Genomic DNA, 12,687 nt, shown 5'->3' on the forward strand with positions numbered 1-12,687 from the left:
CAAACTAACGAAACTGTAGGAGATAATCCATGCGTCAATCCATGACCTTTGCATAATAATTAGAGGTGACTTCAATTCTAATTTTATGAACGATTCTAAAGCTAAAGAGGTATTGATGGATTTACTAAAGTCATTTAACAACTATGCTACCAACAGTGAACCTACTAGAGTGAGTGCTAGTTCTCAAACCGTTTTAGATAATGTATTAACTAATATCAAACTTGAACTTGTGCAAACAAATACCATCAATGCCCACCTATCAGATCAGTACCCACTTCTTTCTACAATTGTTGTGTCCACATCCAACGAAATTAAAAAATACTACAAAAGGTATTTCTCTGATCAGAATATGATCGCCTTTTTTGACTAATTAAATTCCCATGAGTGTTCCGATTTGTTTTTCCTAGAATATTTCCATGTTTGTTTTTTTCCAGAATATTTCTATTCCACCTATCTACATTACTTTGAAATCTGCTTTCCCCATGTCCTGAAGCATACAAATAACAAAAGCTCATCTGTTAAATACAAAAGTCAATGGGATTCTGATGAAATTCGTTGGCTTTCAAATAAAATGAAAGATGAAGTGTATTACAAAGGCAAATCAAATCCAGCTGACTGTCAGGAAATTTCAGTACTCAAGAAAAGTTATTGCCAAACCCTACAGTGTGCTAAAAAATCTTTCAACAACCATAGACTTACCAATGCAGGCAATAAATCTAGAGAGATCTGGAAAATTATTAACAAATACAAGGGTACACATAATTTACAATAAGATCATTGACTGCATGACTGTTGGAAATTCTATTCCAGATTACTCTAAAATGGCCTCCATTCTGAATGATTTTTACCTACCCCATCAAAATCTCACAGTTTCAGTTGATTCGGCTAATTATTCTCAAATTCCTAATGCATGCAATTCATTATATATATTCCCCTGTTCAACCATGGAACCGACCAACATTATCGATAAATTCCCTAACAAGTTTAGTACTGGATTAGATGACATCTCAGGGATAGTCATAAAAAGGTCATTTTATACTATTAATGATCAGCTGTTATTCTTAATTAATGAATCCCTAAAAACTGGAATTTTCCTAAGCCCTTTTAAATCAGCCAAAATAGTGCCAATGCACAAAGGCAAAGGTTGAGAAGTGGCAATGAATATATACTTATATACTATGAATATATGCTTATAGACCAATATCCCTTTTGAACCAGTTGGGGAAAATATTTGAAACAGTTTTCTATCACCGTCTAGTATCATATCTTGAAACATATAACCTATTAACCACATCTCAAACATAGATTAAGAAAAACAAGGTCCACTACAACAACCACATAGTGAATCTAATACTTTTAGGATTGGATAATAGAACTGAAACTTTGGGATTATTTTTATGATTTCACTAAAGCTTTTGACTTTGTCAATCATCAACTACTCTAGTATAAACTGAAATGCTATGGTATTAGAGGCCCACCCTACAAATGGATTGAATCATATCTAAGTGAACGGCATCAGCATGTGGAACTCTCAAGAAATGGCTCCAAATTTATTTCTCCAGGTAGAGAAGTAACACTGGGTGTTACCCAGGATTCTTTACTTGGCCCTATTTTATTTTTAATTTATATCAATCATCTACCAGATAAGCTTAAGTCCATTAAGGGAATACACCCGTTAATGTATTCTGACGATACAAATATTATTGTATCAGCCTCCTCAGTGAACACTTTGACAGAAAGAGCAGCTGAAGTAGCTCAGAATTTCAGTGAATGGTGTCTTCTTAACTTCCTAAAACCCAAAAGTCCAGCCTGATTTATTTCACTAATAAAAACAAAGTTTCCACTGCAATCTCAGTAGATGTAGGAGGTGTAAGCATTCCCCAAAATTCCAGTACCCAATTCCTGGGAGTTATCCTGCATAGAAACATGTCTTGGGAGAAACACATTTTCAAATTACGCAGAAAGTTAAGTTTCCTATGCTTCCTTATTAGAAATATTAAATATTCTGTAAATCTAGAGGTCCTTCTATGCATTTACACTGTGGTGAATTTTATTCTCGAGTTACTTTTAGTCCTCTTCTTGGGTTCCTCTCCCCATGTGGACATAATCTTCAAAATCCGAAAGAGGATACATATTATGAGCAATGCTCCTTGCGATGCACCATTTAAACCTCTCTTCAAAAGACTTGGTTTATTACCAGTACCTTGCATATATATATTTAATGTCATCTTACATGCAAAGGGTAATATTTCCCATTACAAGTCCAACCACGATTACCATAGTCACTATACAAGAACCTGCAATGCCCTGCACCAGCCATTTGTCAGAACACACAATACTGTCCATGGGCCCAAGCAATGGGCTTAAGGTTATTCAATAAACTTCCCCATGAAATCAAATATGAAACAAAAGCACCTATTTTCAAGAAAAAGCTGTTCAACCTATTAAAAAATAATATGTTCTATTCTGTAAATGAATACCTGGAATTGTCACTACACATCAATTCCGGTTTAGCCAATTAATATGTAAATATACTAGTGTATTGGTACGAGGGTCATCCGGAAAGTAGTACCCGTTCGTGCCGCATGAAGTGCTGACGACGCGAGTAGCCGCTGGACGAGGTCAGATAGCTTCAGTGGCTTGTCTGCCTTCTCTGAGCCAAGTTGCGTGACGCTAGCATTGCCTGTGTTGTTTCTGTGATTGTTTACAATGTTTAAAAAAATTGAGAACGCCGCCAGTTGTGAAGTGAGGGCAGTGATTAAATTCCTCAATGCAAGAAACGTTCGCCCATGTGATATTCATCGCCAATTAAAGGAGGTGTATGGAGACAATGTAATGGACGAGTCGTCTGTTCGGCGGTGGTGTCGCAACTTCAACATGGGGAGGGGGAACACACACGACGATGAGCGTTCGGAGAGACCGTCTGTCATTACAGACCAACTGGTGAGCTCAGTTGACGAATTCGTGAGGAACGATCGGCGCGTCACAATTGATGACATCTGTGAGCATTTTCCCAATGTTTCTCGAACAATTGTTCATGAAATTGTTAAACACCATCTGCATTATGCAAAAATTTGTGCAAGATGGGTCCCTCGCGTATCTCAATGAGCTGGCGGCGAAGGACTATGCAGCAGGAATACAGAAACTTGTCACACGTTATGACAAATGCCTTAATTTGCTTGGAGATTATGTTGAGAAGTAGTTTAAAGTATCCTCTTTCAAATAAAATTTTTTATGTTTGTTAATATTTACTTTTGTGTCTTTATTTCACGAACGGGTACTACTTTCCGGATGACCCTCGTATATATATAATTGTGAAATTTATATCTGACGTGCCCTATATTTGTGTATGCATGAATATGTAACAAATATCCACACAAATAAATGCATTATTCTTATTATTTCTCTGCCTATTTGATTTTCAGCATTCTACTTCACCACAATTTTCGAAACGCTTCTATTTTTTGCTATTCCACTTTTCCCAAGTTCCATAGAGTGCCATGCTCCATACATTTTAAAGAACTGCTTTATCTGCAACAACAGGTTCTTTAAACATAATAGATACCTCTTCTTCATGAACACATTCTTAGCTTGAGCTATTCTTTAGCTAATGCCAGCCAAACTTCTTCCATACCAAGTTATACTGCTGCCCAGATATGTTGATAAATTGCTCTCATTTTGCTTTTTAAATTATGATATCTGTCTTCAGCTTCTCTCCTCCAGGGACAAGGTTTTTTGATGTCTTCTTGCTGATACCCAAATCATATTCCTGAAGTAATTGGTCCAAAGCATTCAGGGTTGCTTGCAGGTCCTCTCCTTTTTCTTCAACTACAGCAATGTCATCTGCAAACCGGAGTATGTTGATCCCTTTGCTATTCACCTTGACATCTTTTATGCTCAATTCATGTGCTTCTTTTATTACCTCATCAACGGGTAGGTTGAATAGTACTGGCCAGAGGTTGTTGCATCCTTGCTTAGGTATTGCTTATTTGGGCTTCTAGTTTCCTTTCATTTTTTATTTAATGAATGCTACCTTGATTACTGTAGAGGCAATGGATTATTCTTCTGTCATTGTAGTCCATTCTAACCACTTCTAGTATTTTGAAAATCACATTCCATTTGATATTATCCTATCCACATGGGGTAGGTGTGGGACATTTGAAGGGAGTCCATGACAAACATATGGAAGATGGGTGAGGAATGGATGATTAATGAAAGTATGTGTGTTAAATTCACAAAAAAATAGACATGCATGAAAGAGGAGTGCTATGTTAGTTTGATCATGTTGAGAGAATGAAGGAGAATCAAATTAATGAAACAGATGCATGTAAGAGGAGAATATGGTTTGAGACATATGAGTATACTGAGAAAGACAAGAGTGAATATGGTTGTGACATGGTGGTGGAATAAACTAACAAAATGAGAAATATTTAACACATCTCAGGATCAAGATAGCATGTATGAAAATGATTTATACATGCAAACTAGGCAAAATCAACAATCTCTTAGAATATGCAAGGATCTATTAACATGGAAAGGACTGTTACAAGGTAGCTGTTTCCTAATTAAACCTACAAAAGCAGGTTTTCTTTGGTTTTCCCTAGCTTGAAAGGGAACGATTTATAAATGATGAAATGATCAAAATGAATCATTAACACAATTTTGCAATACAGAAGAGGAATACAATTGGTGAGAGGTACAAAGAGTTTTATTTTCTCTAAACCTTTTTATATACTACATGTACAGTCAAAGGCCTTGAATGAAGAGGCTACAGCCCTTGGCCATTGGCATTTGCCAGTCAAACCTTAGCCAATAAAGTGTAGTGGGGAAGGGTAGACATCACCAAAGTGACCTTTAGTGAAACCTGGTATTTTAGGAGACCCAGCCACTGGAGTTCCATGGAAAAGGAATCCATATGATTAGGAATATCCCAATTCATTTTATTGTTGTTTAGGTGCCAATGACAATGAAGTCTTCAGTGAAGCAAGGTCTGTCCATCATTCATTAATACCACACACATTTAAAGCTGACCTTTGTGAGGAGGTATCTAATCAATTCTAATTAATTCCATCATTTACCTACAGTGAAACCTTTGTTAAACACTCAAAGAAAAGCTCTAAGACTTTTCAGACTATCTAACTGGAATTTTGCCATGGGGCCATGATGATTGTCTGGCTGCTTCCTGATGTACACACAGATGTATATATGTAGGTGTTTTTGTAAATATATATCATTTATACTACTCATTCAAATTATTCACATGTAAATATCATAAAAATGTCAAACTCATATTCATGCGATATATTTCAACCAAGTTTTAAAGCCAGAAGAACTTCTTGAGGCTTTGCTACCAGCCTGATCATTTGAAAAATTCATTACCTTGATTAAATTCTTTGATGACTACCTATATTATGTCAGTGTTGGTGTCTAGATGTCATCCAATAAATGACATACTCAACTGATGTTGAACCTTCATATGGAATATCTGTTTCCAGGTGCTTTACTCAGTTTAATGGCTTCCGCTTGTAATGGTCTGGATACCACATCAATAGAACATTGTCATGTCATGAACATTCAAACCAGCATCATGGAGCCTCATTAGACTTGTAAAAGTTGCTTTCATTTCCTTCCCGAGATGTTGAGACAGAAGATAAATATCTTAATATGAAAGGACATTCATGATCCCAGCAATGATATTAAAAAGCTTTTATAGCATTGGATTTTAAGCATCAGTAGGATTAGAAGTCAATCAATACAGAGAAGAGCCTTACAGATAGGCCCCTAAAAGCAAAATGTTTAAATACCATTTTCTACATTTATCTAATTAATTATGACAACTCGAAAGAAGGGAGAATGTCAGGTATTTAGTGAAGTGCAAAGGGAGCAATTTTGAGTCAATGCCACCAGCACAATGCATCCCAAGTGCTTTTTCCAGACAGGAAAAACTTTGTAATGATCTAACAAGGAATTACTATACACATCTAAATTTTTTCTTTTAGCTTGCCAATACAATATTCAGGTTCTACATCTTAATATTACAAAATATTTTATCTTTTAAAGACGTTTTTATTACTTATTTTATGCCAATATGTTACTGTAGTCTTTTCTTATACTTTTCAGGTTTCTTTAATTCTCAGAAGTTGAACATAATACCTTTCCACCATCTCGTTGGCATTCATATAATTTCCATTCAAGAGGAAATGAAGATTCAAGGATATAGTATAAAAAAATGGGAATAAGGTTTCCAATAAAAATGACATACTGTTTTGGTGTAGATACTTTATATTTTGAATAAAATTAATCTATACAATCTGCTCATTCTGCAGGCTATATACAAACAACAGCCTTAAATGAGTACACTCCATTTACTCTTCCCAATGTTTATCAGCGCATGTTTTATAACAGAGGGCATTTCGTTAACATGAAATGCCAAGGCTTTTGGTGGGGAAAGAAAGAGTAAATCCGTGGAAAAGAAATAGATAAGGACAAGGTGATGATGGTTACATATAAAGATCTTTTGGAGAATATATATAGAGGGTAATTCAATAAAAAAAAGCACTGAAACATAAATTATTTACAGCCATTAATACAATCAGTCAGTCAGTCTTTGAAAGATAATTAACAGCACAAGGAGAAGACAATGATGCATATTTGCGGTGAAGCATAAATAAGAAAATTGTGTAAAAAGCATCACCCAACTTCATGAGCACACTAGTCTCAGTCAAAAATCACAACAACTGCTTTTCTTCGGTAACTTCAAGATGTTTACTCTCAGACTCACCTGCCCTCTCTCAAATTAACTCTCAACATATTTGTTAAATGCCTATTGTACATCATCTAGGAATTTCCTACAGACAAGGATACATCACCCATAAAAAATTTGGATGTTGGCACTTGATAATACTTGAATTATTCATTTCGATGCTCTTTTTAATTTATATTACGATTTGAAACAGTTTTCAAGTTCTCTAATAGTGGCGATAACAACACAAAAATGGGGAGATATAGGGTTGAAGGAAATTCATTCGCATTAAATGTATACCCTCAACTACTCAACAAGTTTCCTTATGCTTCGTTTACAACATTTTGATAACAAAAATTTGAAAAAAAAATGGTCAACTAACAATTCTGACCAGAGTGTTTTTATTATAAAAAGAATGCAAGATAATAGAATGCACTTTTACGTCATGAGCACTGTGTGGGATAACAGCAAAGATCAAAGAGGCTCACACACGAACTTTCTATGAAATTTGATTTAACACGGAGATGACATGAAAAAACCATGGCTACGGTGAGCATTTATTTTGACACGAAAGCCTAGGAATCGTTACATATTAAAAAAAAGTTGTTAGTACAAAGGAAACAATGGGGCCATTGAAAACAAAATCTTGCTAATACAACCGAGTGAAATAATAATGCCCTAAAGAGCATGAACAAAATTCAGTACTTTACACACTTCAGTGTTAAATCTAAGCAATTACGACAACTCTTTCGTAGGAAAAAATGCATCGTAAAAAAAAGTAATTTAATCAAATACAGGTAAAAAAAATGACCCCCCAGAAAGACAACATTCATACGTGTGAAAAAAGTAAAGCAAAACGTATCGGGCTGGCTTCCCTTACTGCAAGCACAAGCTACATGGTTGTCCTCCACCCTGCATTACCCTACTTAATATTTACATTTTTCTCACATAATGATGATGTTGGTCGTCGCTGAGAAGACCATATATAAGTCTTGTCACTCACTTAAAAAGGAAGTCCCATTCCTCTCTTTATCACTTCTATTTCTGAGACATGGCGTAGCTTCTACTTCATACACTATTATTCATTCTGTGAGATGCATGAAGATCAGATCAACTGCTCTAAACACGTTTAAAGGGTCATTAAGCAGCCAATGCAAAAATTTCTGTTGTTATCTTTCCAGTCACTTTTTTATTTCACATCACACTGCACCACGAGGAAGTGACCAGCTTGAACATCAACAGTCTTTTGTTTGTCAGAGTTCCTTGCTGGAAACCCTGTGGCAAAGGTCTGATGGGTGACTCCATCTCCGCTTCGGTACTCCTTTGCCCAATGGTGAATGACTGCGTGGTCATGTTGATGATGAAATAGGGGAGAGGGCACCCAGCCGACTGCTCAGTTGGTCAGCTTCGGATGAAACCTGACCAAGGACTCGAAGGGATGTCAGGACAACAGCAGTGGGGGCTCCTTCGTCCTCAGGCAGGCCACACACACCTTCCCAGCGAGCTTTACCAGAGGCATGCGACTGTGGAAGACCACAATGGGGTTAATGCAATGCCAATAATAATGGCAAAACAAGCAGAATACCTTTGGCAGTATAATTGCTCACTCATGACCAAGGCAAAAAAAACTATGCATGATTGAAGCACAGGATATTGAAGAGGTGTTAATTAATATTAAATTATTTCATTCACTCTAATTCGCTGTCGTTCGATATAAACGAACTGCTTAACAATGTGAGTGGGCTTTTGAAAATGAAAATGAGCGGATTTATGGATTTAAGTTTCAAACGTTTCATCTTAGTTTAATTTTAATGAACAAAATCATTTTTTTCGGTGCAGGAAAAATGCAATTAGGGAAACAAATCTGCAGGAGTATACACTTAACCCGAGAACATACACTCATGGCGTAGAAAAATTAAAAAGAGTTCATATGGAGCGAATAAGAGGATCATTAATTTGTCCACAACAGTTTCGGCCGGATTCGAATCTCGATCTCTCTCCAGCATGCGGCGATTTTTCTTGGCGTGGAAGAGGGGAAAGCAACTAAGGTTGTCGCTTGGATATCATAAGTGTGTCGGCTATGAATTTATTTCACACGGAAGGAAGGCCCAGAGGATCTTTTGACGCTCCGGGAAGGGAGGGAACCCGCTGCGTTTCCAAAGGCGATGAAAAAAATCACACCGAAGACATTTACGATGAGTTTACATCATAAGCTCCAAACTCAAAACAATTACTGTTCCCCCCGGATGCAATTTAGCAAAGAGAGATAAATTCCGTACTTTCGAGAATCCACAAATTAATCAATCCATGAGAATATGCCGCCAGTAAAATCAAAAGAGTCGCGAAATTTTTTCCGCACACATTTTTTTACACTCTCTGTTTTGGCAAGCCGAGAAGGATGCGAGATGTATTTCGACCATTCGAGGTGAAAGAAATATTTTTCCTTCAGAAGCAAGAAATTCATATTTATTGTCCCAACATCTATCCCGTAAGCCACCGGCATGGTGTATGGCAGGAGGTTCCAACGCGAAAAGTTGTGGTCACCTACGTGAAAGATTCATGACACAAGGGGCCACTTCCCCCTTCGCCTCTGGGGCAGATCCTCACCACCAATGCTACCACTACTCACCAGGGTGAGGTTGCGCCTCCACTCCGTCTGACACCGGCCGCTGCAGCGAGGGCACGGTCTCGAGAGGGCGTATCCGCCACATTCCCCGCAGTCGAGGGAGACGTGCTCCTCGCGCCAGGACACGCCGCAGGAGAAACATGACTCCTGGAGCTGGGCACGCACCTCCTCGATGGAAAGCACCACCTCCGGGAAGTGCGGGTGACCCTCGGAGCCAACCTCGCCTCCGTCCTCCAGGGAGTCTACTCCCTTGGGTGCGTTGCTGCGAAGGAAGAGGAAAATGGACCACGTCAGGGGACTCAGCTTCACCCGGCGAAGTTTTGAGATACACAAGGGCATTTGTCTTCCCTGGTTCTCTCTCTCTCTCTCTCTCACACACACACAAACCCTTAAAATCTTTCGGGAGAGGCTATTGTCAAGAAAATACTCCCGCTTTTGGGTCATTCAGGTGACATGACAACCTTTTATCAATTCCCTCGACAACTCCTCTTCCCAAGCCTGCTTTTCGCACATCTGCCTCACTCTCTCTTCCTCTCTCACACACACACGAACTGATTCATACACGCTCTTCTGTCTCTAAGACACCCAGCAATTTCTCCTAGTCTTCGTACTAGCTTCACAAACGAATAAAACTGTCTCTTCAGAAACTTCGCGGAATTCCGTCATAACATTTCGTTAGTTTGTTATAAAGCGGCTCATAAACAAAAGAATAATATCCAACTCACGACTTGTGCTCCAACCCATTCACCGAAAAACGAAAAAAATATAAAAAAATAAACCAAGTGGTTAGAGATCTTCTTCGAACACGTTAACCATCAAACAATTCCCTCTATGTATTCCTCTCCCCTTCCGATTTTCAATCGCGGAATAACATTCCTAGAGCAGAAGTAGTACGCTTTTCCCGAAGGACCAGCCACTCTATTGCGCGCGCGACGCTAGGACACCGGTCTTTTGTTTTTCACTTTCCTATCGCTCTCCGGAATTCCAATTGGCCGGGAGAGTCCATGGGATTCCCCGACCGGCCACCTTCTGCTTGTCATAAGGATTCCCATGGAACGCGCACAATAAGAATTCACTCGGCGGAAACACCAATTAAAATGAGACGATTGCGAAAAAACTTAGAATCAACGAGCGAGCGCGATATTCTGATGACGAAAGCTGTCGGTGACTGCAAAGATTAACAAAAAAACCACTGCAATCACGACTTTCTCGCATAAAAATTTATTTTCACGATATTTCGAAAGAATAGTCAACATTTCTCCTCGACACATTCGCTTCTCTGTCCTAAACAACCACGAAAACTTTGCGGGCATGAAAATTTGAAAGTGAGACTATTCCTGTGTGGATTTTGAGGGAAAAAGCGTGCAGGGAAACAAGTTTTTCCATCTACTTTCCCCCCGTTTCCCCGGTCAAAAAAAAGCCAATTATAAGTGTTTCCAGATTTGTCTACGCAACGATTCGAATATTTTTAAAAGACTTTTTCCTGTTTTCTTCGGTAGTCAAGGACTCGTGGATCGTTGGCCACAGTCCGCCGTACAGAAAGACTGCACGAACACGTACTTGTTTCAGATGCAACCGCCTTCATTTCGACATCCGCATTCAAGGAAGGCGCGCGTACGTTAATGCCAATTGGCCGTTTACTCGAAACCACAATTAAACTTGAGAGCCGAGCATTCATATTTCAGGAACATTTTTACGTCACAAAACAGATACGAGCTAAAATAGCTACACGAGCTATTGACACTACACACTTTTCGAAACACACGAGGATGTCAATAAATTTCGATGTTACAATAAAAAAATTCTACCTATCTCCGAGTTCGGTAGAAGAAAGTACAAATAAGTTAATTGAAAACGGAGGAAAGAGACTAATCGGGGGTAAAAAAAGAGGGGTGGAAGACAAAGTGCGATGATATGGAAAGTCTACAAAGGAAGGCAAATGATTACTCAGGGGATGATCACTTTGGAATCAGTAAGGGGAGAGGCAAGCGAGATGCCGTAACAGTAATCACTAATGGAGAAGACATAGAATATAATAAGGATGTATTCGCTTGCTTCGTGGATTTTTAGAAGGCGTACGATAGGCATGGGATGAGAATATATGTAAACAAAACAAAGTTTGTGATGAGGTTTTCAAGAAAGTCGACAGCCAACCTAAACATTAAAACATGAGGGCAAAAACTAGAGCAAGTGGAACAGTTTGCCTTTCTCGGAAGTGTTTTGGACCGAATGGTTATAGCAGTAGGAGGGACGGAGGACATGGGGTGTGGAGAAGAATGTAAAGGATGAAATGCACGGAAAGTAAGATAAACGAGGAAGTGCTAGGCATGGCGGGGAGGAGAGAGGAAATGGGAGAAACCCGAAGGATGAAGGAGAGAGATGACTACAGGGTGTTTTGATTGGCATAACGTAAGTTGAAGGCTGTGATACCGGTGGGGACGCAAAGCAAGCGAAGGGAAGGATTAGGCATGCTGAACGTAATGAAAGGAGAAAGGTAGAATGCGGAATTGAATTAAGGTTCACCATAGCGTCGGATGTTAAGTTTTGTTTTGTGAGTAAAGGCAAGGAAATGTATGGTTGTATCGTTGTATAAGCTGCAACCATCAATAACAACACTTATCGTAATAATGAAAACATTATTGTGGGTCGTCCGCATTATTTAATTCTTCAATAATTTTATCGAGGATATAACAAACATAACGGGCGGACAAAGTCGCGGTATTACGTTACAAATAAAACTCTGTTCACTCTCGCAAACTTGCGATGCACGCAACCTTGTCTACGGCGCGGCATTTGCGCGGTTTTTCAAAATCGTCGGCGGAAGCAGGCAAGCTGGCTTCAGTCGGAGATGGTGGGGGGCTGGAGCGGATGTCGTCGGTCAACAGTTCTAGTGGGTTAACTCCTTGCGGGAAACTTTTCGCCGACTTTCCTAAGTCACATTTACCTAGCTGCGGGACTGTCGAGAACGTTCTTCTCATCAAGAATAAAATAATGTGTCCGCGACAGGAAAATGATTCGCGCCATACTCTCGCAGGAATTCTCCCAGTTCTAAATTGGCGACCTTCGAGCGAGTGATTAAGTCCACAACGCCCGACCACACTGCACCTAACACGGCGTACAGGCACAACAACACCCAAAGTTCGAAGAGAGAGAGAGAGAAAATAACTAAAAGCTACCATCGACTTACTTGATTATTCTTCTCCTCCTTCCGAATGGATCATGAGGCTGCACACTTGTCAGTGACATGTTGGATGGATCTGGAATGAAAAAAAAATCAAGAAATTAAAATTCGCAACTTCAAACATACAACCCGAAACTC

General features: G+C 39.0%; 1 protein-coding gene across 1 annotated transcript in view; it reads right to left on the reverse strand.

The window, feature by feature from the left end:
* Nucleotides 1-6,264: 6,264 nt before the first annotated feature.
* Nucleotides 6,265-12,687, reverse strand: part of Pino (protein pinocchio) — a 367,078-nt gene continuing 360,655 nt past the window's right edge. Inside the window, exons 3-5 of the mRNA XM_071594810.1 lie at nt 12,556-12,625; nt 9,372-9,630; nt 6,265-8,265 (exon numbers count right to left, since the gene is read on the reverse strand). Coding sequence (XP_071450911.1) covers nt 8,092-8,265; nt 9,372-9,630; nt 12,556-12,614 — 492 coding nt within the window. The 5' untranslated portion in view covers nt 12,615-12,625 and the 3' untranslated portion in view covers nt 6,265-8,091. The remainder of the gene's footprint in view (nt 8,266-9,371; nt 9,631-12,555; nt 12,626-12,687) is intronic.

The sequence above is a fragment of the Hetaerina americana genome, unplaced genomic scaffold (genome assembly GCF_022747635.1).
Source record: "Hetaerina americana unplaced genomic scaffold, ioHetAmer1.1.p SCAF_7, whole genome shotgun sequence".
NCBI classification, from domain to species: Eukaryota; Metazoa; Arthropoda; class Insecta; order Odonata; family Calopterygidae; genus Hetaerina; species Hetaerina americana.